We start from the raw sequence: 27,800 nt of genomic DNA, 5'->3' as shown, positions 1-27,800 counted from the left end.
GGATGTACAGCAAAAATTTAAATGGACAGTAAAAGCATTCACAGAATTTGCATCCAGCTTCTCCACACAGAATTGAAAGTTTAAAGTTGTCTATAAAATAAAAAGTGGAATAAATGAAAAAGGACATTCTAAACACACTATTTGTATTGTATATGTATTACAGTATGTCCATCTACAAAATATGTTCTGCATTTTGCGTCTCCTTGTTCTGAAAGTGTGTGTTATTAAGTTCACAGTGAAAGACAAATTAAATATATTGATGTCTGTAGGTTAATACACAATTGCTAAGCTTTTGGTTGCCTTTCTGTCCTGTTTCTTCATTTAGAAAATGGGGATGTAATTGTGAATCTTGCTTTTCTGTCTCTGTGCAATGCATTCTGCAATCCACACAATGTTCCTGTGTTCTTGTTCTTTCAACTTCACATAAGCGTAGAACACCCCAAAGTGGAACTGGTTCAAGAAAGCCAGCGTATTCAACTTTACCTAGAGGAGACAGGAATTAAAAGCACATCATGTGATTGCCTAAAGAAGACAGGCATTAAAAGCACATCACATGATTAAACAGAGAACTACAACTTTCTCCACTCTGTCGCTATATTACCTCTTAGTTGTTACAACCAGTTACAACGTGCCAGTCTTAACTGAATTCTGCATCTCACCTTCAAAATCAGGTCTCTATTTGTACACTTTTAAAAGAGCTTTTACAGCTGCTGTTTAATACAGTTTTTATCTGCAAGCCACTCACATTTCACTTTTTCTCTTTTATGAGGCTTTGTTCATCATCAGTAAAAAAAAATTATCTCCAGAAAACCACAAAATATCACATAGGCTATATCTTTCAAAATGGTCATTTAAACTCACTAAAAGCAGGTTGAAGGTTCTTATTTTTTTGCAGTATTAGGGACCAGTCTTCTCTAAGAAATAAGTGCTAAAATTAATGGGATATAAATATATTTAAATCAAGTCAAAGAGATTCTGTTTCATTAGACTTTGTGTTTACCATAGATCTCATTAGAAATCCAAACATAACTCATCTGTTTTCTTTAATCGTTTAGCTCCAGATATCTGATCTGAATCATGAAAAAGTCCTCAGTTTTGTACCAGATCTCCTGACACAAAGGAGTAGTCATTAAAACTCATGGATCAGAGCTACAGCTCACAGCACAGAGTCGCTGATCATATTCAATCCACTTGGCAATTTTCTAGGCAGCTTCAGCATCCCTGAATTGAAGCCAGATCTCAGGATCATCATATAGAAAGCCAAGAGATCCAGGACTGTGGTAAAGCCTTTATTATATTATTAGAGGAGAATAATTTTTTTATTGAAAAGAAACCAGAGTATCACATTTAACTATATATATAATTATATAACTAATATAATTATTAGTGTCCTAATAATTATTAGATCAGCACTACCCATAAGAGCATTTCCAGGAGCTTCAGTGGGAAGAAGCAGCTACAGGAATGGAGAACCTGGATGAAAAGCCCTTGTAGTATCTCGTCCTTGTAATAACATATCTCTACATTGTAGTCAAGGATATGAAAGGTACTGTGTGCACTTTCTGTGTGCAATCATGTGAACATTTGCAGCAGAAAACATAAAGGCACATTTAATGAAAAACAGTAAGTTAAAGGCTGATGAGGTACCTCTATTTCCAGTGTAATTACAATAAAATTTTGCAGGGCGTAGGTTTTCACCAATTGCAAAAAAGAGGTATTGAGAGGTCACCACTCTAGTACTGTCACTTTAAGGGAACATTTTACTCACAGAACTACCACAGCTTCCTTCTCCTTGACAACTTGCTAACTTAGCTTAGCAGCATTATTTTCCATCAAACCACCATTTCATGAAATAGAATAACTCCCTTTACTGTTAAATCTAAATATATTTGTGTATTTATATATGATGTATTCATGTATGATTTTAAGGATGGATTCCTAAATAGATTTCATTGAAGAACATAGGAATGTAATGCAGTGTACCATATGTATAAATGGTGTAACTCATTCCTGTTACTTACTGTCACTAACGGACTATGCTCTTATGATACTTCTTCCCACCTGTGAAGCAACACTGAAACATTCTAGTACTTAATTAGTGCTAGGTTAGTATTTTCTGTGGTTGTTTTACAGTATGCCCCTGTTACATGCACCCTTTGCATCTTGACCAGATGAAACTGTAAATTGCTTTGGATAAAAGCTTCTGCCAAATGAAGAGATTTCAATGTAAATATAGACTTACTTCATGCACAAAGAACTTGTCCTCTAGTGTCTTCTCAATAGAACCTGGCTCGGATCCCTCAAAAATCAGTTTATATTCCTGTGTTAATACAAGTAGAGATAATCTTAAATTAATCAGAGAAAATGGCTATTTTCTGCTACTTTTACTCTCCTTCCACATCTGTGGTAACATGTTTTAATGACGTTACTGTCATTTCCTTTCCTCAACATGGTCAGCTCATGCTAAATGTTTTGGCAGAACTCTAAAGCTTTGCTGTAACAAAATGAGAATGAATTGATTTCCTTCAAGGTATGTTGTATCAATAACATTGATTTTGCTGTTACAAAATTATTCACATGTTTTCATGCTTTGGACTAAATGAAAGTAAATATTTGTTATGAGCCACTTGGATCATTTATGTTAAAACATTTTCATACCTTTTGCTGACTCCTACAGATTGCAAGAATGCAAAAATGCTCTTGTATGTAATATTAAGGTATTTTGTAAGATTCTATCATCTCTTTTTTTCCTGATAAAGGCAAAAACAGTACAGTGAAACAATATGAGTAAAACCTATTATTCTTTCTGCCCAGATTGTTTGCTATGTTAAGAAGATGTTCTCCCAATTCAAATTAGTCAAGATTCATGGCCAGAGAGAGAAAGAAAGTAAGTATTGCACCTTGGAGACATCTGCTAAGGACTCCTAGTAGCACTCATTTTCTTTTCAACGTAATTTTTTACAATAACCAGATAACACTGTAAGTACTGTAGACTGAGCAGGAGCATGCAACAGTTCATTTATTATAAGACAGGTCTTGGTCCTGGTGAAGCTCAAGGCAACCAGAAGCTTGTTCAGAAGCACTGGGAATAGCACTAGATTGAAAACCCATGACTGATCTTATCCTGCACAGCAGATGGTAGTGCATTGCAGGGCCACAGACAAAAGGACAATTTAGAACATCCAATAAAACCTATGCAGCATGAGTGTGAGTGGTAGGAGGAAACCAAAAATGACCCACAAGAATACAGGGAGAACATGCAAACTCCACACAGAAGGTGTGGCAGGAAAGAATCAAGTCCAGCACCATGTGGGGATCTGTGAGGCAGCAATGCTAACAGCTGCGCCACTGTGCCAACCCTAAGCAGAAACAAAATGTGATAATTGCACTGCCTGTACAGTGCGGGAGAACAGGTAAAAGGCAGGAAAATATAGATAACTTCAGCTGTTTCTCAGTTGGGCTGCATGGCACAATAAAGTATTTTTGAGCTGCCTTTTACAAAAGAAACAAATGGCTGAAATAAAAAGCTACAGGTAGTGTCATGAAGTAAGTTGTAGATTGAGTAACTTCAGTTTGGTTGCTCTTCTCTCCAGACAACTGTATCTTTAACTTCATAAAGATTATACTTTAATCATTAAAGTTTTGCGAAAAAAGCCTTTGGGAAAAAAGAGCTCACAACAAAGTAATCTGCCACAGCTTTCACTTGCTGGTAGTCCTCTGCTTTGGCCAGCATGCTGAGACCCTGGGGATAGAGCTTCCCACAGGATGGGTACAACTTCCTCCTCTCATCCTGGCTGAGGTCTGTGCCAAAGGAATTCACTGTGATGATAAAAGCCCTCCGGTCAGCTTCAAACTGCAAAAGAGGGGAACAAACATACAGAACCATCTGTCCACCTACTGTCCATGTGGGTAAAGGTGGGATGAGGTGTCACATGCGAAAATAAAAGGTTAGTGTTGAAAAGCAGACGGAAGAAAAATTCAGTCCAGTACTTAATGGCTATTAAGAAGCCATTAAGTTATTTATCTCTTTTAGAAAAGTTTTTATATAATGATAGCAGTTGTCTTTGCTAACAAAGACTAATGTTAAGGCATAGAGTGACAGAGACTTAACAACAGTCCAAAGCTGAGGTACAGCCAATGTTCTTGATGGCTGTCAAACACTTCACTACGGGTGCTAGAGAAAAGATCTCCTATTTCTCACATGTTGAGAGCATTACTGGACCTTATTATAGTGTATTCTGACTCCATTTTGCTTCAAGCTTAAAAAACCATAATTGCCTGGCAGAAACTGGATAGCATTGGGCCTTGCTCCTCAGCTATGAATGTTGTAGAATACAGAAGGGAAACATCAATTAGGACCTTCCATTGAAATATCTCACTGACAGGAGGATGCAAAGTCTAATGATCAAGGTACAGGAGTGCCCTACTGTACCACTGACTCACCATACTGTATAGCTCCCTGTATAGCTCTGACAAGTCTAAATTACTTCTTACTCATGCAATAAAACAGTGTTGATTCACTGCCTAAATTTTTTTTAAAAAAGTCCAAAACCAGAGCAGTTCATCAGGCCAGAGCTCATCCTGGTTTCTGTGGCGTTAAGAGAGCCTGTGACTCTGCCCTTTAATGGGATACTGGTCCATCTCATGGATTTCTCGCCAGCAATGCTGGTTCCCATGTACAGTATACACTTGGGTAGATGGGGGCAGGTGAGATAAAGTACCTCACTCAAGATACAACAGCAGCACCTGCAGCAGGGACCAGAACCCACAACCAACCACACAACTGCTGCACTATGCTGCCCTCTCTGCCTAAAAGTAAAATAAAATAGTTGGTGCTGATTTGTTCATTTCCCCCCAGTTTCACAATTAACACTGTTGTTTTTAACAGTTTTAATTCTGGCATGGTGCTGCACATTGGCAAGCAGATAACTGCATCACTCAAAAAAAACATAATCCATTTTTAATAACCACTTTGTCCAATGCAAGGTCACAGTGAACTGGAGCCTAGTCTGGCAGACAATGGGTTCAAGACAGGATACCCTGGACAGGATGCCAGAACATGCACACAACATACACAGGCAATTTAGAGAGAAAAAGTTACTTCACTCAGCATGTCTGTCCAAAGAGGAAGCCAGGGCACTAAAGAGATTCCTCGCATACAGCCATACAGAGAATAGGCAGACTCCAGACAGAAGGTGCCCAATGCCAGTATCAAACCCAAAACTCAAGAGTGATGATCAACATCTGAAAGCCTTGCTATAGCCGCACATTCATTCCAGTTTCCATGTTTCCTATACACGTTTAAACTCCTGCATCTCAGTGAACTGGGTGTTTTTAAAAGAGAGTTCATTAAAATTGGGACCAAACTTTTACCAAAAATGAAAGATTTATTATGTCTTAATTGATATCAGATTCTGAAAAATTGATAGAAGATTCTGAAAAATTGATAGAAGATTCTAAACTTACCTCTAGGATGGGACACATTATGTCTTGTGTTGCTCCGCCTTCCTCTTTACAGAACTTGTAGAATGACTCTAAATAAGACTTTCAAAAGAGAACATCATTATGTTGTTATGTTGTTGCTTGACTATTTGCAAAGGTTTTGGTGTGTCTGGCAGTCAGGATGTCCATCTGGTCCCAGTGACAGCAGGGAGCTCTGCAAGTCAATGGGTAATGCATTCAATTTCTTTGACTGACCTATTTGTTCTGCCACAGTATTAGCCTTTGATGAAAAAAATATCAACAAAGGGAAAACACAAAAGGTGGAAACTCATTTGAATTTTAAGAATTTTCAGCTGATGATCTTCACTAAATAACTGACAGAATCAGCCATCATACTGCTTCATCTGGAGGAAGAAAACAGGCAGAATGTCAGACTTCAGAAATTTGTATGACTCCAAAATCGCTTCCAATTTGTGTGAAACTGTGTTTTTGAATTTTGAATGAAACAATCAATGACCACTCTTGATGTGCTCTAGTACATTTGTTACTTATTGAAGAAACTGAGGTGTCTGAAGAATCAAGCTTCTTGAAACAATAGTCAAACATCTACAGTAGCTAGTGTCAACATTTGTAGTTCTCAGATGCTCCAAAGCAACAAAGGAAATTAAGAGTTTACTTCGTTCACACTGATGAAAGGAAAAGTCTGGTTTACCTTGGTTAATTAAGTTCTGAGTAAACAATTAAGAGTCATTAACATAGGATGAAGGTCCTTGTTTCGATCAGATTTAAGTTAAGTATTTGAACCTTGTTAAGAGAACTTGCTATTCTATTTTTTTCAGGAAATAAAGTTTCGGTATAGTAAATCCTGAGATTAAAAATGAGATAGGGAATGAATGGGAGATACAAGTATATTTCCTATTTACTTTGTAGCATCTGGATTTATAGAAAGTGATTTAACCCTACTGTAGGTTGTATTCTATTGGGTGCAGAAAGCAGATTTATCTCTATTTTGGGGCCTGTTAGGTGTTATATACTGTAGGATTTCAATACTTGGTAGGTGTCTTGGGTTTTTCTGATTGGTTAGGGTAGGCCTTTGGAGATGTCTTGTTTGTAAATAGTTTAACTGTTCTATGTTTATGTGTTGTGTCATTATTAATAAATATTTATTTACCTCTGTGTACCTTATATGCTGGCAGCTATATCACCCTGCAACTCACAACTGACAGCCCACTGAAGCTCAGAAGGTGTGAGCTTGGTCAGTACTGGATGGGAGACCTCCTGGGAAAAACTAAGGTTGCTACTGGAAGAGGTGTTAGTGGGGCCAGCAGGGGGCGCTCACCCTGTGGTCCATGTGGGTCCTAATGCCCCAGTATAGTGACGGGGACACTATACTGTAAAAAGGCACCAACCTTCGGATGAGACGTAAAACCGAGGTCCTGACTCTCTATGGTCATTAAAAATCCCCAGGCGTTTCTTAAAAAGAGTAGTGGTGTTACTCCGGCATCCTGGCCAAATTTCCCATTGGCCTTTACCAATCATGGCCTCCTAATAATCCCCATCTATGAATTGGCTTCATCACCCTGTTCTCCTCCCCGCTGATAGCTGATGTGTGGTGAGTGTACTGGCGCGCTATGGCTGCCGTCATCCAGGTGGGCTGCACATTGGTGGTGGAGGGGAGTCCCCATTACCTGTAAAGCTCTTTGAGTGGAGAGTCCAGAAAAGCGCTGTAATGGTTGACATCACTCCCCTAGAGGGCGCTCCATTTTACTCCTATCAATAGTTCCCTGTGATCATTTATATGTGTTCCAGGTGTGCCTTGTTGTGTCTCCCCCTATTTATTCTTAGCTCCTCCAGGGCTCAGGGCTCAACATTAGGGTAAGGAAGTCATGAGGCCCACCTAGCACCAGGGTGCCCTACATCTGTCTCCTGAGGGGATAAGTCTTATCCCTGACACCTCCCGCTTCTTGAGCACGGGGTCTGGAGGATCTTGCCCTGTCACCCTTGGACCTCCATGTTTTGTCTGTTCGTGTTTTCCCCCTTCCCAGGGATTTTAACCTTGTCATGTCTCAGGATGGATCTCTTGCTAACGGACTCATGGACTGTGCCCTGACCTGCTTGGATTTGGACGCCACTCTTTGTTTTCCCATACCACACCTCCTGCTTCCTCCTGCTCTTACTGCATTGCATAGGGTCTACTACAGAACCTGACACAAATGGCAGAACCCTGTCCATAACAAGCGGACACCATATAAGTGTAAGGAATTATTACCTTATTAGTTTTTTCACTAAAGCTGTGCCAAAGAACAAAGAAATCAGGTGCCACTAATTATAACAACTGCTCAGGTATATTCTTGACACAATCTTTACAATTTGGAGGTTATGATTATTTTAACTATTAATTAACCTTAAACTCAGTCTGTTTCTGGTATTTCTCTGTTTTCATAACCCCCATCTGTAACATACAAAACAAGAGTGGAGGAATAAAGTACAATACCTTATACAGTTTGTTCCTGATAATCTCGGCATTCATTTCATCCAGGTCATTCTCCGATAAAGTGTCTTGGAAAAACTGAGCTGAAATGAAAACAAATCACCCAAGAAAGAAACAAGTTCTTACTGTTATCAAATAAGAGAAATTCAGTGATTTTGTACTGTATTAAAATTGCAACACTATCAATTCTGTTGTTGATTGTCATGTCACGATGAAGGTGTAATTTAAGACAACGAATTGGACTGCAGGAATGGCTCCTGGGTTTTACCTAAAGGCGTGTCAATCAAAATCGCATTGAAGAGTTCAGCTGGGCTCTGTGCAATGCTGACTGCTTCCATCTGCTCAAAATGGCCCAGAGGATGGCACTTTGGGAGTAGTTCTGAAACTGACCGCTGGCGCAGGGAGCCAGTGATGAGTAGAATGACGTTGTCAATCATGTAACTGTAGCTAAAGCCAATAAGAACAAAAAAAGATTAACTGTAACTTCCTGGCAAGCTAGCATCACACTAAAGGATCGGGTCTATTGTAACTGTTCATTGGTCTATTGCAGTTGCAATTAAGATGCAAACTGACATGCCTGTGTTTAAGGTGGATTTAAGTGCAATGTTACAATCTCTTTTTCTTCAAATAGCAAAGGCTGCAGGATTAGAAATTAGCATGTACCAGTTGAATGGGAAGGAACTTGCAGCTAAATGTTACACTCACGTGATGTAGCTGAGGAAGGTGGACAGCGGTTCTAAGGATTGTGACCTGAGGTGGCAAAACTCTGTCAGCAACCTTTTCTTCAGCTTGTCATCAATCCCAGACACAGTCAGCTCACCACTTTCACTGGCTAGAAAGTTGCCGTAGTCTGTGCTTTGCAGGTGCGATTTCAAATCTAAAACAAAAAAAAGCTTGAAAGCTTATTTTCTTCAGGTACGAAAATGCCAAAATCAACACCAAAATAATCACTTACAATCCCCTAATTCTGTGATCCTCCCATGGTTCTGCAGAGCTAGAGCCAAGCAGTACTTTAAAGGAAGTTGATTAAGTCAACAGCTCTCAAGTTTAAATGAAATCCAAGTCCTGTGATTCTCCAGGACCAGGAGTGAGGCGCTACTTATTTAATTAGAGGGAGAAGTACAGTACATTTCATTGATCTTAGACAAAGGGTGTCAGACTTACTTCCTGGACTGCCTAGTGTCTACTAGTGTTTGTTCCAAATTGCATAGTGTGCAAGCTCTCATTTGCATGGTATGTCTGATTATTTAATTAACTGCGTTATTAAAATGCGTAGACGTGTAGTACTTATAGCTTGGCTGTGAGGTGTTTTACAATTGCACCTAAATAATGAAACGAGTTTTTCAGCAACCAACTGTAAAAGGCGCTGTGTTTTTTTACAACGGTTGTGACTGTGACAAGTTATTCCCTAAACTGGCTTTATTTCATTTTGTCGGTGTTGTCCAAGTCCAGAGTCTTCCAAGAGAAATAATTCTCCCTCCCTCATCCCTACTACTCCGAACCAAGCGTTATTTCATAATAAGACGTCAGACAAGCTAACTAATTTTGTTAAATATGAGGAATTCGTTTCACTCAAAGCTTAAGTTTCTTTAAAAAAAAGCAATATCAGCTGCCTTTAACTTAAAGAGAAGCAAGCAAACCGAAACTCCGAGCGAACGATAACAGGATTGAAGACTTTACTATTTCTCAGAAAAGTAGCGTTCACTTTTGCTAATTCAGCCAATATTTTTCATAGAAAATAAAAAATACTAGCCCCAAGCAATTTTTTGTTTTTTTTCTGTCTTTGAGTCTGGCAAACAATTACGGTTTTCTACCCAGGCTGATCTTATAAGACTTAAGGAGACATCTGTGAACATCAATGAGAACTCCCCGTGAGGAATTCGTAAATTCCTTCGAAGGAATTAGACAGCTATATTGTTTACGCTGTCGTTGACACCCTCTTGTGACTTACGGCGGTATTGTCACACTTTAGTAAACAGTATCCACAGTAAATAAGGTCTTACCCTAGTGCATGTACATTTTCGACATAATTTACAATTTAAGAGTAATCCTCCTATTTTTGATATTACGTTTCAACTTGACTATTTTTCTTAACTATACCAGAATCTAATATAAATTATAAAGAGCAGTGGTACAGATCACTGGTACTATTTACTGTACATAATCCGGTTGACCATTATTCCCTTATCTCTTCTCAATCAAATATATGCATTTCTTTAAATACCTACTTCCTAAAATTTGAGAAATAATATCTTTATGATGAACAAACCTTCCTCAAAAAAATTCCTTTTATTTTAAATCAAATGGTTTGTTACCATCACTGCTGTTGGATGTTCAAAGAACTCATAACAATTTAAGCAACAAAGACTTGCTTTTTCCTTGTCAACTGTTCGTTGCCATCCTAATGCCATACAGATTATCCTTCAGATGAATTCTAACAATCATGTCCATAACCATGCCTGCAGTAAAAGTCAGACTTAGTCTCCAATTGATTCAATATTTTGCTTTTTAATTAATGGGTGCTACTGTACATTTATATTACCTTTGTAATAAATGACTCTTGGAAGTTAATGAGTGGCATAGCTTGGTTTCCTTCCTATAGTTGGCAGAAATAGGTGTTGAGTGCTTCTATATACAATAAAAATAAGAATACGAATAAAGCAATTATGATTAATATAATAAAATAATTAATTTTATGTGGTAAAACCTAAAAATCAACCCTTTATTTCATGGAAAACCAGTGCAATTTACATAGTACATGATTTATATGCTGATTCAGAGAACGTCTTAACTTTGTCTTAACTCTGAAGCATCCTGTCAGTTTTTCCTTGGGAAACACCTGAGTGAAATATTTATTTAATAGATTGGTCATTCTCTTTCCTTGTCTAAATCCTTTTCAGACAAACCTTACTGTAGCCCATGACTAAGCAGTCATACTGTGCTTCTTAATAAAAACTGAAGTTCCTCTTCCCCTCTTTAAATATAGCTCTTTAATTTGTCGGTCATTTCAAGCAGTAACTTTAAGCTTTCATTCTTTCGGTTCTTTCTCCATCCTGAGAGTGTTCCTTTTAAAGCTATTCCATGTTTTGTACTCTTGGACAAAGAACAATTAGTTTTACTTTGGCACTCTGAACCAAGAAACAGAAAAATATTTCAAATACCATGTAATTGATTAACATAAATGTGCAAATGTAAGCTAACATCGAAATACATGTGAATGATCTTATGTCAATATGTCAATTGGTTTTCTGTAGTCAAATGTCCATTTAAAAACAAACTAAATGCTCTTAAAATGTCATGTATTATTTTGAGTGAGTGATTGAATTGTATACTCTTTTTGGAATGCACATATTTGTTTTGCCACTTCTCATGCTTCATATATGGCACATCACAAACAAGCTTCTTCATCAATTAAGACACAAACTGATTTTGCCATTGCAGTCAACTACATTTATCACCTAATCAACTGAGACTCTTGGGTACAGATTACTGTCTTTATGCTTATATCTTTTCTGCCTGTTCCTTGTTTTTAGACTTTTCTCTTACCTTCTAGAGTCTCACACTGAGCCAGGTTCTGATAATCTGCCTGTTTTAGGATTCCAGCCTTAAATCCTCTGACCAGGCCCTCCAGATACCCACTGTCCACATTGAAGTTTAGCTCTGAGCACCCAGTCATCTTGTAGTGGGTAGTTTTCTTCACTGATCCACAGTGGTTTAGTGGCTGTCTGCTTGCTGGTTTCCTTAATCTAAACCCTCTGTCACTCCCTTCTTTGTTATTTCTCACAGCACCACTGATCACCTGATGTCTTATTCTGCTTTCCAAAAAGTCATTCCTATAGAACATTTGCTATTAATAACCATGTGTCATTTTTAGTCATGCTTACCAATGCATTTGAGAGGCTTAATAGTTCCTTTAAGGAATGACTTGTTCAATCGACTTTGTTTAGAAAAAAGTACCTAATCTCTTTCTTATATCAATGGTTAACACAAAATTGAGGTTTAGAATTATTTATAAATTTTAATTAAAGTAAAAATATGCTGTCTTAGTTCATCTAAATTGTCCCTGTCCATATGTGCTCTGTGATAGACAAGTGTCTTCCTGGATTCCTGCTGCAGACACAATTTGAAAAACATATTAAAATCATTATTGGAACAGACAAAAGGATGTACAGTATTGAAGAAAAGGTTTGAAAGCATGAAAATCAATATAAAATATAGGAATTTTCTGATGTAAGAGGCATTATATAATACCTTTATCTTCTACCAGAAATTCATCAGCTCCAGCAGGGGGAGCACAAACGTCCTTTCCGAGTTGCTTTCTGTATGGCTTTTTTCATTGTATCAGCCCTACCAGGAAAAGGTCAAATACAAGGTCCCCATCTACAGTGTAATATCCTGGACAACAGCCTTGCTCAATTACTTTTATTTGCTTGTGGCACATGTCTGGCTTAACTTTTCTTCCCTTCTTCCATTTGAATCGTGACTGGGATAGTGGCAATAACAGAATAGTTTCAGCCTCAAGGTGTTGAACACATGGAAATGAATATATACAGAATGTCATTGAAAACACACTTGGCACACACTATAAGACACGCACACATATCTGAGATGTTTTTAATAAAGCAGTCATTTTATAAATCAGTAAGAAATATTTTTAACATTTTTACATGATCTCAATGTACTTTCTGTTCTCAATTGAAATCAGCAGGTAGACATGTTGCTAAGCCAAACAGTTAGAGGCGATCAAAACACTCTCAATCATGGCTCTGTAAAACTGTATTAGAATTAGTTGAGAGACACCAAGGTTTTTCAGTTGGCACCAAAAGTACATTCTCTTGCCGTGCTTTCTTTGTGATACTGGGGATATTCATGTCCCATTTAAGGGTATTTGAGATCATCATTCCCAAAGACTTAAAGGACTCCACCACACACACATCCAGATCATTGATTACCAGGGGAAACAGGTTTCAGAGAATGATTCTGGAATTCAACCACCATGTTCACTGTTTTAAGGGTGTTCACCCCCAGGTGGTTGTTAGCAGACCATGGAACCAAGCAACTCACCTCCCTCCTGTACGTAGTCTCATCATGATTAGTGCTGAACCCTACAGGGTCATCCTCAAACTGAATTAGTTTGACTGAAAAGTCACTGGTGTACAAGGAATAGAGTAACAGGGAAAGCACACATTCTTGGTTCCACTGGCAGATGGAAAGCAGAACATCGAACTGTAACAAATTATTGTAAAGGTGTTCTAGAGTGATAGTATTAAACGCAGAACTAAAATCTGCAAAAATAATTCTTGCATGCATGGCTGAGGATTACAGATGTTGCAAAATATAGTAAAAGCCCATGTTAAAAGCATCAACTGACTTGTTGGCCCTTTATGCAAACTGTAGAGGATCGAGATGTCAATCTGCAATAATTTTTAGATAAAGTTTCATGCCTTCAAAACTCTTCATTATGATGGATTAAGAGATACTGGCCTATAGTCATGAAGACAAGCTATTTTGTCCTTCTCTGGTAAAGGAACAATAATGCAAGATTTAAAGCAGGCAGGGATCTTACACTGATCTAGAGACTGAGAGGAAGCTGAAGAGGAGCAGAGCAAGCTGAAAAGTCAGTGTTGTCATAGCACTGAGGGCAATGAGGTAGTAGAATTGGAACTGGTCATCAGAATTCATAAGCTATGGTCATCATTAAGGTGTAATTTCTAAGTGAAGTGAAGCTGTATCAATGATACACTGTTATGTGAAATGATTTGCTGACAGTTACAAAGCAACTGTAATTTAAATCTTGAAACAAGAAATCTCCTCAGCTATCTAGAACTTGTTTAGATTTAAGATAAGGATGTATTATTGTTTTATTTTTAGGAGGAAGAGGAAATTCAAATTTACAATATCACACATGTTCAATAGATAATTTGGCTGAAGTGTTTTCTCCCGTTGTCTATGGATATGATGAAAGAGAGAAGGAACTTTAGACAATGCGGGACTTCATCTTGCAAGCATTAACACTGAAATGAAATACTGACTAGTATTGCCTGTTTACAATATAAACACAGGGGAAAAAGAAAAGAACAGTTAACATGCAAGTCATTTGCTCTCTTGACACTTTATAGTGGAATTTATGAGCAAGTTTTAACCAGCCTGCTACTCTTAAAAAATAATCAAGTCTCATAACTATTCATACTTTGCCACATGTCAAACAAATGTTTGTTTGATTTCATAACAAGCATCTTGCTGGTCTTTAACAAACACCAGGAGCTATGGGGTGAACACTGCTTTCAGTATCCACCTTTCTTTTTCACATTTAAAAAAGTGCTTTAACACAGTTTGAGTTTATCTCCACTGTCCAATTTTGCACGCAGTCAGACATGTACTAAGGTCCCCAGTTGCCATTTACACATTTATCTGTGAAGTGAACACAGGTTAAGGAGGGTAGTCACTGAGCAAGATTAAATTCCATCAGCTGCTTGTGTACAGATACCAGCTCCACAGATACCACCTGTTTCCTCCACCCAGATGGAAATAATGCAATTTTCTTCAACTCAACAGCTAAGGAAGAGCAAAGAGTGAACTGAAAACCTGAATACAGAGAATTCAGTTTGTTTCTGAAAATCATTGGGTCACAGACTCAACCTTGCTTTAATGAAATAAAAACAGGTTCCATGTATGGGCTTATGCTGCTGATCACACTAGTGCACTGAAGCAAAGAGTGTGATCATTATTTTTCCTGAGTTTATCCATCCAGCCATCTACTTTCTAACCTCTTTATCTAATACAGGATCTCAGGGGAGCCAGAGATGATCCCAGCAAGCAACCCACATGAACATGAGAAGAACATACAAACTCTGCATACTGTAGATAGCTTCCCAATTTCCAGCATTGAACCCAGGGCCCCAGCATTGTGAAGCAGCAATGCTACAGTGTGCCACTGAGGTGCCTGTCCTGTTTTATTTTATGTTGTAGTTAACAGCCAGAGGATACTGAATATCATGGGAACTGAAAGACCAAGCTTAGGGAAAACTAGCTCAACCAGGAGGGAACTGAGGCACCTTGGGAACTGTGTACTATGGGCAGCTGAAGGACCAAAGCAGCAGGGCATGACGACACTACAGCACTGAGGATGAAGCAGCAGTGAGCCGAAATAGAGAGGCTAGTTGAGGTGCACCAGCAGCATTAAGAACCTCCGCTGTTAAGAGAAGCAAAAAATACAATGAACAAGGAAAAAAACTCTACTATTTCTTTCTGAACTCTTTCTTTTTTGGAAAAAAAAAGATTGACTCGAGAAAAGATGTAACTGCAAAACATAGATGGGTCAAACAGCCTCCTCTCATTTATAACCCTTCTTACGTTCTTAATTTCCAATCAGGCAATACTGAACTGTCGGCTGGAGAGCAGGAACAGACAAATAAAGGAGCTGGATTGAGACACAGCTCAGAAAATAAATATATAAGGAGTGAGCAAACAGCTTCTGAAACAAATATGAGACAAACTTAGAATACAAACAAATATTTACAAACTAACACATTATTTAACAGATTATTTAAATAGACTGTGGGATCTTGAGTCAAGGCTTTATGTAGGCTGAAGCTACCCTTAATTCATAGCTGTCATGACAGCCAGTCATCAGAGATCGACCCACAAACGAGCTAATCACAACAAGCGATGATGCTTGTTAAACCATCACCACCCGCTGTACCGTTCTGCACTCAGCTCTATTTAAACCCTCTAAACTTGCTACTCGCTACTCAGTATTGATTTCTCTCCTAGAGAGTTCCTACCTCACCCCTTTTTGAGAACCTCTTTTGTACAACCACATTCAGCTTTTTGAACTTACCTTTGCTCTTGACCACAGACTCGCCTGTTGATTCAGATTGGACAGCTGTGTTGTTTCTGCCTCTACTCTATCTCTTGTCTGTATAGGATCCTTTTACTTCATCACTTGGATTCCTTACAATAGCTCCCTCAAAGATAGATCATCCTTAGTGCAAACAAGTATTTTAAAGAGGTAACGCTTAGTATGTCACAGTCAGAATCTAAATTGCCATGTGCCGTTAGCACTCATTTTAATTATGCCAGGCTGCAGACATTAGTTCTTCACCCTATTGATTAAGGCATTAAAATGTTATTATTTTTATTTTCTATTCATAGATGTTCTGATCATACCCAATAAGAAGGAAGAAATTCATTAGAATGAATGCAAATATAAAGCTAGGGTTAATTTTCTTACCTGCTCTTCATGTATCTTATCATGGTCAAATGGAGACTCCTACAAACCTGTGCAGGCCTTCTGGCTATAAGACCCTCTCATAGATGTGTTAATGTGTTTCATGGATCCATGAGGGACATTGTGAATATAGCTATCGTTTAAGAGGATTTTGCTGGACTACAGAGATCCGCATGGAGTACTGACATACAGAAGACATGATGGATGGAATAATACCCTTATTCATTTATTTCTTTTTTTAATTGTATAATGTTAGCATGCCCAAAGGGGTTGGGTAGCCAGCTGACCTTGGACCCCTAGAGGTTTTTTTTCTCCTTACTAAGGAGTTTTTGGTTCCCCTCCTTCATTGTCTTCTGGTCTTTTCTGTTCTGTATTCACATGTATGGTCACTTTCTTTGTTAAGTGCCTTGGGGCAACCTTGTTTTGAAAGACGCTAGATAAAAATGAACTGAATTGAATTAAATTTGACATGGAACATCTGTTACAAGAAACAAAAGAAATAAGCAAGGAGTCCTTATGTGTACAGATTAAACTAATGTTATAATGATTCTATTAAAATGTTGTTTTCATATTAACTTAAACCCAGAATAAATGATAAATATTCCAGGCAGTTCACTTTTATTTGCATTTATTTTTTGCTTACTAACATTTAAATTTATTAAAATTTGTTTTTTAAACAGTTGCACAATATTCCGATTAAGCAATCATATAAGTAATCTGATATAGATTGCACAAAAAATTAAAGATTCACTGAATGTTTCCTGGACTTGGATCAGCTTTTGGACTTTGGTAAAATGGCATCTCTATGATGTCAATGAGGTCCTAAACCAGTTGACTTGGGGCTGGCTCTTTGACTGGGAATAGCTGCTTGAAACAGCCCTTCTGATTCCTCACCGTGGAGCGGGAACGTTCATGTGATCACAGAAATATGTGTGCAGTAAGATCCATTACAAGAAGAGTCATTGAGGGATGTGTTCAGGGTAAGCAGTGTCACTGAGGGATGTATTCAGTGTAAGCAGTGAGGGATGTGTTCAATGTGAGTAGTGTCACTGGGGGATGTGTTCAGTGGTCAGAGATTCAAACAATGTTCATGTTTGAATAGTTTATTCTGTTATTAAAGATCACGTGAAATCAACAATAACCACATACGTAAAACACAAGGACACAGCTACACATTTTCAGCAAGTTATTACAGTACATGAGCCCTGTTATGACACTTTAATTGATGTTTGTTTAGTTGTGTTAAATAGGCTGACCAGAGTAACCATGACAATAATGAAATATACAAACCTCTCCACAGGTCAAGAGACTTCTCTGGAGAACTCTTCTGAAGAGCTATTGTCTTACAGTTAACCTATCAGCCTCCAGCATCCAGAGAATACAGAACTACTGCAGCTGTCAGGCATCAGGCCCCCTGATCTAGCAGAATGCCAGTGAAATGATACAAAAACGCAGCTGTTTTACCACACACCCTGCAATACACAGATGGTTGTGAAATTCAATTACATCACTGTCCTCTCTCTGGGAACAAAGCTGCAGTTCAGAACAAACAGAACATAGAACTTATGACCACTTATGGCGATTAACAGAGATGTTCCAGTTTGCTCTGGCGTCTGGTCACTAGGTCTTCTTCTGGCAGTGGCGGTTCAGCCGTCTGCAGTAGCATATAGCGTTGAAGAATCGGCAGTGGCAGGACGCACACGGATCACAGCACAGGGAGTGAAAGATGCAGCTCTCCATGACACGGGAGCATCTTCGACTCGGGGGCTCCGGAGCCTGCTTTTGTTTCTAAAATAGAAAAAAAATATATTTCAGTGCTTAAAGGCAGAGAACTGAGACCCAGGCATATATATATACTCTTGTAATTGAAGAAAACACCAAGAGGTAAAGACTAAGTCATATCTACTGACAGGAAAATTAAAGACTAGAAAATATTAGATCATATTAGAAAAATGATGTGATAATTATAAAGTCATTTTAATAACCATCTGTGCAATAAAAGTTCACAGTAAGTTGGGGTAAACCTAACCCAGCGGACAACGAGTTCAAGGCAAGATAGACCGTGGATGCAACACCAAAAGCCTCCCAAGGCCAGAATTAAACTCAGCATTCAGAGCCCAGGAGAAGAGCTGCAGGGGAGCAGTGCTGACAACCAAGTCCCTGTGTAGCTCATTATGAGGTAATTTTATGCTAAATTGATCTCAAAGAAAAAGCTCTGTTTCAATCCATTTTTATTCTGAATGAAATTAAGTGAGACAAATTCAATATTTTGTAATTACTGTTTGAGTAAATCATTAAGTGATTGTAATCTGTTCTGATTGCTTCAGGCGTCCTTTTATTAACTTAAAGCAGGAGAACAGCGGACAAAGCTTAAATTCAATTTAGAATTTAGACTATTTTTCTGTGTCTCATGTATTCAGCTGGGGATGTTGCTGAATCACAGAATGAAGTCTTAAAATCCTGTTGGACAAGGGCTCTCAAGTGACTCATCCAGTAAGGTCTGGGGGGAGGGGGATTCCCCAAGCAGTGCCACTAGGGCTGGGACTTGAGTCAGTCACTGCTTTCTTGTGTCCCCACACCAAGTGAGCTGGTCTCCATGTTATTCCATCAGAGGAATCAGTCTAGAGCGGAGAAGCCAGTTATATTCCAGGGCTCCAGGGATGGTCCTACTGACAGGCTGAAGGAAGTGAATGCCTTTAGTCATGAACAAAAGAGTATGAGAGAACCTAATGTAACTATACAAAATCCTCAAAAGATTTAAAGTGGGCTTCATCAGAATCAATAGTGAAACACGAACCAGAGAAACTCTGTGGGAAGTGCATTTAAAACTGAGAACAGAAGGCAGTTCTTAACTCAAAGAGTTGTGGGAGTGTGGAACAATCTACCCAGCCATGCTGTTGAGGCCGATACCCTGGCTTCTTTCAAGGAAAAGCTGGATGAATATGAATCCCTGGATCAATAAGTCACTACTTACAAAATAAGATAGATGGTTCTCAACTGAAGTTTGGGAAAGATGACAGCAACATAACCTCTTATCCCCACAGTTTTAAATTGTAATCATTCATTTCTCAGAGCAATATGCAAATCTCTTTTCATTTCGAGTTTCACCCTGTGTATCTCTCCTCTGCCTCCACCTTGGTTGCTCCTCTCTGCACGGAGGTCCTTGTCCTATAGCCAGGGGGCTGGCCTTCAGCAAAGCAGGTTCAGCTAAATTTCACTTTGCCTAAAAACCCAATAAACATCATCAAACACATCTAATGCTTGGGTGTCATTATTTCATAGCTGTGAAGAATGTTTCTCTCATGGAAACACATGGGGGTAGAGAATGCACAAAGTCTCCTATTCTCATCCTGGTACAAGGGTGGCTGTAAGAAGCTCTAATGAATAACGCTCCCAAGTGGGTCAGCTGCTCAAGGTGCCTAGGCTGAGCTCTGTTATACAGTTTTGTGTTCAATCTGGGGGCATATCAATACCCAGCTGATATTTAAGCCGGGTGGTTTAAATATAGCTTACAATTTTCATCACTACATGTTGTGTACCAGCTCATACCTGGAGCTAACCCCAGGCAGGTCACCTCATGTTTTTTAAGGAAACCATGTTGTGTTACTCTTGAGGTGCTACATATGGAATAAGTTACCTGTATTATACTATTCAGGGAGTAAAACACTTTCAAAACAGAAAAAAAGTCTTGTCTTCAACCAAAACCCTACATAAAATGGTTCAAAAACAGACACTAGGTTTACTGTTCATTGCTCATTGAGAGGCAATACAACAATAGCACAAATATAATTTGAATTTATGCAAAAGTCAGTTTCCTGTCCCATGTGTCAGGTTACTCTCTCATCTCCTTGAGTCAGTGGAGGTGGCTCATTCCAATTCATAGAGAATTAAGAAACATTTCATTTCTGAAAAATGACGTAAGCAGACCTGTAGCCTGTGGGCAGATAAGACTGTTTTCCACAAATCTGCTAAATTGCAATTACTGGGCTTCCAAGTGCTGCGCTGTAATGCTGTTCAATCCTCAAAAGAAATGTGACCCAAGTTAATACAGCTACAAAACAGCCAACAGCTTAAGGCAATAACAGAGCGATAAGGCTCTGTCACAATATCGACTTTTTCTTACAGAAACTTTCTTAATCCTACAAATACGAACCAACAGTTTTCTCTCTGATTAGAAAAGCACTAATCAGTGAAGGAAAAGAAAACTCTTGATTACTGGCGGCTATCAGTCTGGTACCCAACTGAGCAAGCAATCCAATTTGAGTTCAGGCATTGTTGCGAGTACTTAAGAAGAGCAGAAGAACTTTGGAGTGGCTCAGGAAGGGTGAGCTCTACTGCCGTTAATTGCTTTTTTCGAGAAATGTCAATACCCATGATTTATTTTTTTTTTAAAAACTCCACACTAGCTCAAAACAAGCTAACAGCCTGCAGAGGTTCTTTTGTCATTATTCACTGCCGCTATTACATTGCAAAGAATTACACATAAGGCACAAAATCAACAATGTGGCTTGAGACTGCAGATCCAGATCTTTTTGTAAACCTTGACAGTTACAAAAAAGAGCAGTAAAGTCAACATATACTGTATCGCTCACCAGTGCACGGACTATCTGCTGTTCCTTAATTGCTCTTCTGGCAAATAGAGTCTTAGGTTTTCCCTGGTTCCAAACTCCTGTAAGGAAAGAGTTTTACGGCAATTACTGTTTATGTTAACAGTCTGCTTTATATTATAACTTTTAACATTTTCTTTTTTAATTTAACAGGATTTATGTATTTATCATCTTTTAAAAATATATGAAAGAATTGTAGTTAAAAGAAAATTTCAAATCAGATATTTTCTAAATGCATACATATTGTAACGCTTACGGCCGACAGGTACTGTGTAAGAGCCGGCGTACCAGAGCAGGTGACGTCACCGCCCTTCCCTATGATAGCAGGACTACAGCTACTGGGCTGTAGAGAGATCTCTCTTTAGCTCACGGGGCTAGGTCGCTGCAGAGAGACGCGGAAGTCCCGGGTTCGAGCCTCAGTCGGGATGGGGCCGACCAGATGCGGCAAGGGCGCCCGCCTGAGACCCCGTTGCGTTACATTGGTGTTGGAAGCGGGGTGGGATAGCCCTTCGCCGGGGACGGCGATTTAAGCGGGGGAGAGTGTAACGCTTACGGCCGACAGGTACTGTGTAAGAGCCGGCGTACCAGAGCAGGTGACGTCACCGCCCTTCCCTATGATAGCAGGACTACAGCTACTGGGCTGTAGAGAGATCTCTCTTTAGCTCACGGGGCTAGGTCGCTGCAGAGAGACGCGGAAGTCCCGGGTTCGAGCCTCAGTCGGGATGGGGCCGACCAGATGCGGCAAGGGCGCCCGCCTGAGCCCCCGTTGCGTTACATTGGTGTCAGAAGCGGGCAGAATGAGCAACTCGTGGCAGACATTACCCGACTCTGTTAAGCGCCGGCTGACGCTGACAGACGCAGAACCCATCGGCAGCACACATAGGGAGCCTGAGCAACTCCTGGGTGCGACAGGTGGCCACAGCCCTTACCAGGGCTACCCAGTAGTGGCCCCGCCAGTAGAATTGGGGCGGCTGCCCCGGAGAGAAGATGCCCTCCCTGCCGGAGCCGATCAGCGATTAAGTGTAACGCTTACGGCCGTCAGGTACTGTGTAAGAGCCGGCGTACCAGAGCAGGTGACGTCACCGCCCTTCCCTATGATAGCAGGACTACAGCTACTGGGCTGGAAAGAGATCTCTCTTTAGCTCACGGGGCTGGGTCGCTGCAGAGAGACGCGGAAGTCCCGGGTTCGAGCCCCGGACAGTGTGGGGCCGACCTGAAGCGGCAAGGGCGCCCGCCGGAGCCCCCGTTGCGTTACATTGGTGTCAGAAGCGGGATGGGATAGCCCTTCGCCGGGGACGGCGATTTAAGCGGGGGAGAGTGTAACGCTTACGGCCGTCAGGTACTGTGTAAGAGCCGGCGTACCAGAGCAGGTGACGTCACCGCCCTTCCCTATGATAGCAGGACTACAGCTACTGGGCTGGAAAGAGATCTCTCTTTAGCTCACGGGGCTGGGTCGCTGCAGAGAGACGCGGAAGTCCCGGGTTCGAGCCCCGGACAGTGTGGGGCCGACCTGAAGCGGCAAGGGCGCCCGCCGGAGCCCCCGTTGCGTTACAATATTATATATACTGTATACAGCTTTTTTATACTTTTAAAAGTTCTCTCATACCCATCAATTCCAATCCATCAGGAATGCCAATTCACAAGCTAAATGGATAGATACACAATGAAGTGGGATCACTGGGCTGGGAGCTTCTTGGCTGAGATGAGGCAATAGGAATAATTAATATTATACTCCCTGGAATCGTATACATTTAATTTTGAAGAATTTTATACCCAGATAAAATTTAGTTATTTTAGTAATTCAGTTATTCATTCATTGAAATACAAAGCTATATACTGTAGCTATATTTGTGCCATTTTTCATTAGCCAGGAACCTAACAGGAATTTATCTCAAAAAGATGAAACTTTTACACAAATACTGGAAATTTCAAAATGGTCAAATTAAGAATTGCACAATTGCGATGAAAATAGATGTCATTAAGTTCATTTACATCTGATTATACATCCTAGAGTAAAGCTGTAAATAAATTTGTTACATTCTTTCATTTATCTTTTTGTGCTTGTGAAAGGCTTCAGAAGGTGAAGCACAGAGTTTAGGTTTGGAGTTTTACTTGAATTGCAAAGTCTGGAGTGTACATGAGAAAAAAGAGTCAGTACATATGCATTATGTTGTAAAAAAAATAGACTTGCTTTTTCTCTTTCATTGATAAAATGGGAAAACAAAGCACCGAAATTATGGGTCTATAACGACACATAGTGTTGTTTCCTAATACACTTTAAACATTTAAAAGAACAACTTGCAATCAAAAGGCTGCAAGTTTTTCATCCAACAAAAGTACAAGAGGTCAGCACCAGAAATTATAATAGCCTGCTTTGCGCTGTGTGTACTGAATTATGTACTTATTAGAATGCTGATTTTTGATGTGCCAAAGACAACGGAAGAACATTCTGCAATGGAAATAATCCAGACACTACATTCTCCGACTCAGAAGTGCAAGACAACGTAAATTCTGATCAAAGAGAGGACTAAAGCCTGGTTATGCTCCGGTGAATTTGGAGTTGAATCTGGTTATAAATACAGCATTCCTGTAACGAGGATTATCACTGGAGTGAAGAGTTTACCGTACATGGACATGCTAAAGGAGAAATGTTAAAGTGGGATGAAGGAATGTTTCGCGAAGAGTAGATAGTTAAAACCAAGAAACTGACTGGGATGTTCAGCTTCACTGTCGACGAGAGAGGGCATCACCTGAAAATAAAACTGAAGTTCTTTTCTTATCCGCAGAGCGGTGTGTGCCTGGAACAAATCACTAAGACACGCACACACTCCCTACTCTTTAGCAAGGTTGCGGGTTCAATTCGTTACATATAAATTAAGCAGATTCCTTCATTCTAAACTATAATTCTGAAACCATTCAGGGATGCTGCCCGTCAAAACATCAAAAAACGAGGGCTTGAGCACAAAACGTAAGCTGGACAACTACGCTTCGGCTATTACAGACAGGAAAGTACAGAGCAGGAGAAAGGTTCCCTCTTCCTTGTCCTGAAGAAAAACGTGAAGATACTATGAACCTTCAATTCTCCTTTGCTTTCAGCAAACCGAGCAGAAAATACGCCGTACCTCTTAAGCTTCCGTCCACCGGTAAAAATACGTCGAAGCCTTCATTTTAACTTCACACTGCAGTACTTATTTGTTACACTTCCGAAGTTCACAAATACCACACAGCTTTCAGGATGACAACCGAAGACGCTCCCCCTCCCAAAAAAAAGTTGTTCGGTATTATTCTTGAATACGCAACAATATGTTTTGCACTTTCTACAATTACATAATTCCCCAAATATTTATTTCCCTATGGGACAATAACATTATTTGCGTCAGAACTGCTCAGTGTAGTTCGATTTCGATATTCGGCTTTTATCAAACTGTTGCGTTATACTGTTGGTAAAAAACCAACAAGACTGATACAGTAGGTGTAGCACTGGACAACACTGGATAACGTAATTATTATTAATACCTATATGCAGGTATTGGTTTGCTAAATTTGTTTTAGTTATTAGTTATGAACGAATACAATTTTAAAATAAGTTGTATTTTTTTATTTTGAAGCGCCAAACATGTTTACAGCTTTATTTGTCACGATATGTAAACGTTTAACTATAATAATAACGTGTATATAGTATGATGCCGATTATTAAAAAAAATCTATTTACAGGAGCAAATATCTTCTTTAATTGAAAGTACAATGGCAAGTATTTATAATATAATATAATTAAATTAAAATCTAAAAAATACTAAATAGCAATAAATACGTGTTGTGATGAGACATTAACTGAAAATAATTCTAAAATACAATGGTACCTCGTTTTGTAGGTAAAAACAATCTATTTGAAATTTTCTCAGAGAAAACAAGAACATAATAAATGCAAATAGTACCAGTTACATTTTAACTGCATTCTAAGTGAAAGTATCTATTTTACAAGAATAACAAAATAACAAAATAACATTTAATTTCCCAGGCAGCTCTCGAACAAGTTTGCTCTAACCTGTTTCGACGGAGTATTGGTCTTCGCTCATCAAGTTCATTTCAGCCCTGTCGGAAATATTTCGCTTCTCTGGATCCTTGATGTCGAACAGTGAATGCACAGCGGCTGCATGGATCAGACACGCGCAGACCAAAAACCTTCTGAACATCTCCGGGCTGTCAGACCACCTGAGCCACAAAAAAAGCAAGACAAGAGGTAGCCACAATACAAGTTCTAGCCAATAGGATCTGTACAGAAATTTTTCGACGATTATGTTTAACAAATGGAATAATGTAAAATAGGTAATAGGTGATTATTTTACAGTCAAATGTTGCAAAAACCCAATGACTTACTTCAAATCGAAAAAAATCAATCAGAAAATCAGCGTGCTGTCTTCCCCAAGTTGACTGTCAATACCAGCCCAAACCCAAAGCGCACACCGCCCACAACTTATATGATTGGGTATCCGGAAACTATGACTCTCTAATTGGCTGTTGGTCGATTGTGGCCTATTGCATAAAATAAAATCATGCACTGTACTGTATTTCAAGACATTATATAATAGTACAATTTGAATTATGGAGTATAGATCCTTATCTCATACAGTATGTGCATTACATAATGTTTTATTAACATGCGGCACTGTGAATGTTTTGATCAGAGGTCAGGTGGTGGAGTCTCATGGTAGAGAAGATTAGTGGCCTATGACTGTCACGGATGTCGGAAGGGATGAACCGTGGAGAGGCAGGAGAGCTGAAAAAGACCCATATGCGTAGCGGTGGAACGGGGGATTAGCCCGGGCTCAGCAGTTTAGGAGTCTTATAGAAACCAATGCCCTCAGGCAGCGGACGTGGGGCGACCTGGATGCTAGGCGGGTCTCAGGACATCCGAACGTCAATGCTAAGCAAAGGTGAATTAGAGACCTGGAAATATATAGCACCAGAGAGAGAGACACCAGAAGGACAGCTAAGCACAGGAAACTAGGGACAGGACAGAGTAGGAGCGCCCTCTGGCTGCAGAGGGCATGACAGTACCCCCACTTCATGGGCGGCTCCTGACGCCCATACAAATAAGTGAGCTGCACAGCACTGGTGGAAGGAAAAACATTTAACTGAAAGGAAACCTCCGGGAGTCCATATCTTTATTGGGTAGAGGAAGGGGGGGTCAGGTAGAGCTCCGGAGACTTAAAACAAAAAAAAAGACAAGTACACAAGCACTAACCACAACAAAGATAAACCTGGGAGACCAGGGAAACAAATCATAAAAAACAGATAGGAACCAAAAGTTCCAAGACACACGGGACAGGGGGACCATAGAGAAGGGGGAACCAGGAAGTGAAAACGTAAAACACCAAGCAAAAAAAAACAAAAATAAAAACACAAAAACACAGAGAAAATACCACAGACTGGGCAATAGGCATGTTCACATTCTATCACTGATATCGGAGTGGACAACCCGAGGAAAGCCAGGCCACAGCCCGCTCACAGGCACGGATGTCAGGAAAGTGATATCCAGCAATTAGAATGGGAGAGGGAAAAAAGGATCACCACCCTATCGCTGATATCGGATTGGACAACCAGAGGAAAGCCAGGCACATAGCCCGCTCACAGGCACGGATGACCGGAGTGATATCCAGCGATGAGGACAGGAGGGCCAGCTCACCATTCAATCACGGATGCCGGAAAGACAACCCGAGGAAAGCCGGGCCGCAGCCCACTCACAGGAACAGGAGTTGGAAAAAGCATCTCGCGATTAGAATAGGAGAGCTGAGAGAAAAAGCCCAGGGAAAAAAAACTGCGGAAAAACAAAAAAGCGCCGCTCGTGGGGTAAAAATGGGGCTCAGCATTCTGTCACGGATGTCGGAAGGGACGAACCGTAGAGAGGCAGGAGAGCGGAAAAAGACCCATATACACTACGGCGGAACGGGGGATCCTTATCTCATATGTGCATTACATACAGTAATGTTTTATTAACATGCGGCACTGTGAATGTTTTGATCAGAGGTCAGGTGGTGGAGTCTCATGGTGGAGAAGATTAGTGACCTATGACTGTCACGGATGTCGGAAGGGATGAACCGTGGAGAGGCAGGAGAGCGGAAAAAGACCCGTATGTGTAACGGCAGAATGGGGGATTAGCCCGGGCTCAGCAGTTCAGGAGTGACATAGAAACCAATGTCCTCAGGCAGTGGACGTGGGGCGACCTGAATGTTAGGTGGGTCTCAGGACATCCAAACGTCAATGCTGAGCGAAGGTGAATGAGAGACCCGGAAATATATAGCCCCAGAGAGAGAGACACCAGAAGGACAGCTAAGCACAGGAAACGAGGGACAGGACAGAGTAGGAGTGCCATCTGGCTGCAGAGGGGATAACAATGACTGGTTTGTTGTGCTAATTGATATTATTGATGGTGGGAGTCTGGAGATGCTATGGCACTTTTTTTAAACTGATCCTCCGGGAATCTTTAACAAATTAAATTAGTTTTGCAATTTCACATGTGCAGTCACACAAGGTATCCTAGTGAAAACGCAGGAATAATACAATCCTTTGTTTGCAAATTCTTTGTGTGCTGGGTGTCCCTTTCAGGACATGATCATGACAATGGCAAACTCAACTGCTCCAAGGGACTGTGTTCTGCTGTAAGAGACTTCTGCACTGCTCAGGTTCCAAGAGGTTGACATCATGTTCATTACCTTAATGAACTACACATTTAGTTGAGTGACCACTTTGTGTAATAATAGCTGTTTGCATGATTTTACAACACATACACCCATCTCTGTAAAGTCCCTCTGTCAAGCAGTGAATTTCAAGTAAAGATTCAACTATGAAGACCAAGGATCTTTCAAACTGGGGAGGGAAGCCACTGTGAGGCCAACGGCGACTTGGAAAGAGCTACAGAGTTCAATGGCTGGGATGGGAGAAAATGTTCATCAGTTAACACTATCCTGGCTACTCTAGAAAGCAGGCCTGTATGATTGAGTGGCAAACGCATCTCATATACCCCATGGAG

General features: G+C 40.0%; 2 protein-coding genes across 2 annotated transcripts; both read right to left on the bottom strand.

The window, feature by feature from the left end:
* Window positions 1-316: 316 nt before the first annotated feature.
* LOC148832846 (V-type proton ATPase subunit d 2-like) lies at window positions 317-11,622 on the bottom strand. Its single transcript, XM_088919239.1, has 8 exons — window positions 11,480-11,622; window positions 8,639-8,810; window positions 8,202-8,380; window positions 7,937-8,016; window positions 5,467-5,544; window positions 3,677-3,853; window positions 2,243-2,320; window positions 317-483 (listed from the first exon to the last, which is right to left on the bottom strand). Exons 1-8 carry the CDS (start codon window positions 11,607-11,609, stop codon window positions 322-324), a joined length of 1,056 nt encoding a protein of 351 aa, XP_088775365.1. The 5' UTR covers window positions 11,610-11,622; the 3' UTR covers window positions 317-321.
* Window positions 11,623-17,511: 5,889 nt separating this feature from the next.
* On the bottom strand, window positions 17,512-24,963 carry asip2b (agouti signaling protein, nonagouti homolog (mouse) 2b). Its single transcript, XM_088919448.1, has 3 exons — window positions 24,816-24,963; window positions 20,756-20,832; window positions 17,512-17,951 (listed from the first exon to the last, which is right to left on the bottom strand). The coding sequence occupies exons 1-3, from the start codon at window positions 24,961-24,963 to the stop codon at window positions 17,784-17,786; spliced, it is 393 nt and encodes a 130-aa protein (XP_088775574.1). The 3' UTR covers window positions 17,512-17,783.
* Between the last annotated feature and the right edge of the window lie 2,837 nt (window positions 24,964-27,800).

This window comes from Atractosteus spatula, chromosome 6, assembly GCF_055471065.1.
Source record: "Atractosteus spatula isolate fAtrSpa1 chromosome 6, fAtrSpa1.hap1, whole genome shotgun sequence".
Taxonomy (NCBI): Eukaryota; Metazoa; Chordata; class Actinopteri; order Semionotiformes; family Lepisosteidae; genus Atractosteus; species Atractosteus spatula.
Note: the sequence above shows the minus strand (reverse complement) of the source record. Positions and strands in the feature narration are given on the sequence as shown.

Excerpts from the sequence above, each read along its gene's own strand:
- LOC148832846 (XM_088919239.1), bottom strand. The coding sequence starts at position 11,609 with ATGACTGGGTGCTCAGAGCTAAACTTCAATGTGGACAGTGGGTATCTG. Across the intron at positions 8,381-8,638 it reads ACCTTCCTCAGCTACATCAC|CTACAGTTACATGATTGACA; the intron begins GTGAGTGTAACA and ends TATTGGCTTTAG. Across the intron at positions 5,545-7,936 it reads TCAGGAACAAACTGTATAAG|TCTTATTTAGAGTCATTCTA; the intron begins GTATTGTACTTT and ends CTCTTTTGAAAG.
- asip2b (XM_088919448.1), bottom strand. The coding sequence starts at position 24,963 with ATGTTCAGAAGGTTTTTGGTCTGCGCGTGTCTGATCCATGCAGCCGCT. Across the intron at positions 20,833-24,815 it reads CCAATACTCCGTCGAAACAG|GAGTTTGGAACCAGGGAAAA; the intron begins GTTAGAGCAAAC and ends CTTTCCTTACAG. Across the intron at positions 17,952-20,755 it reads AGCAGATAGTCCGTGCACTG|AAACAAAAGCAGGCTCCGGA; the intron begins GTGAGCGATACA and ends TTTCTATTTTAG.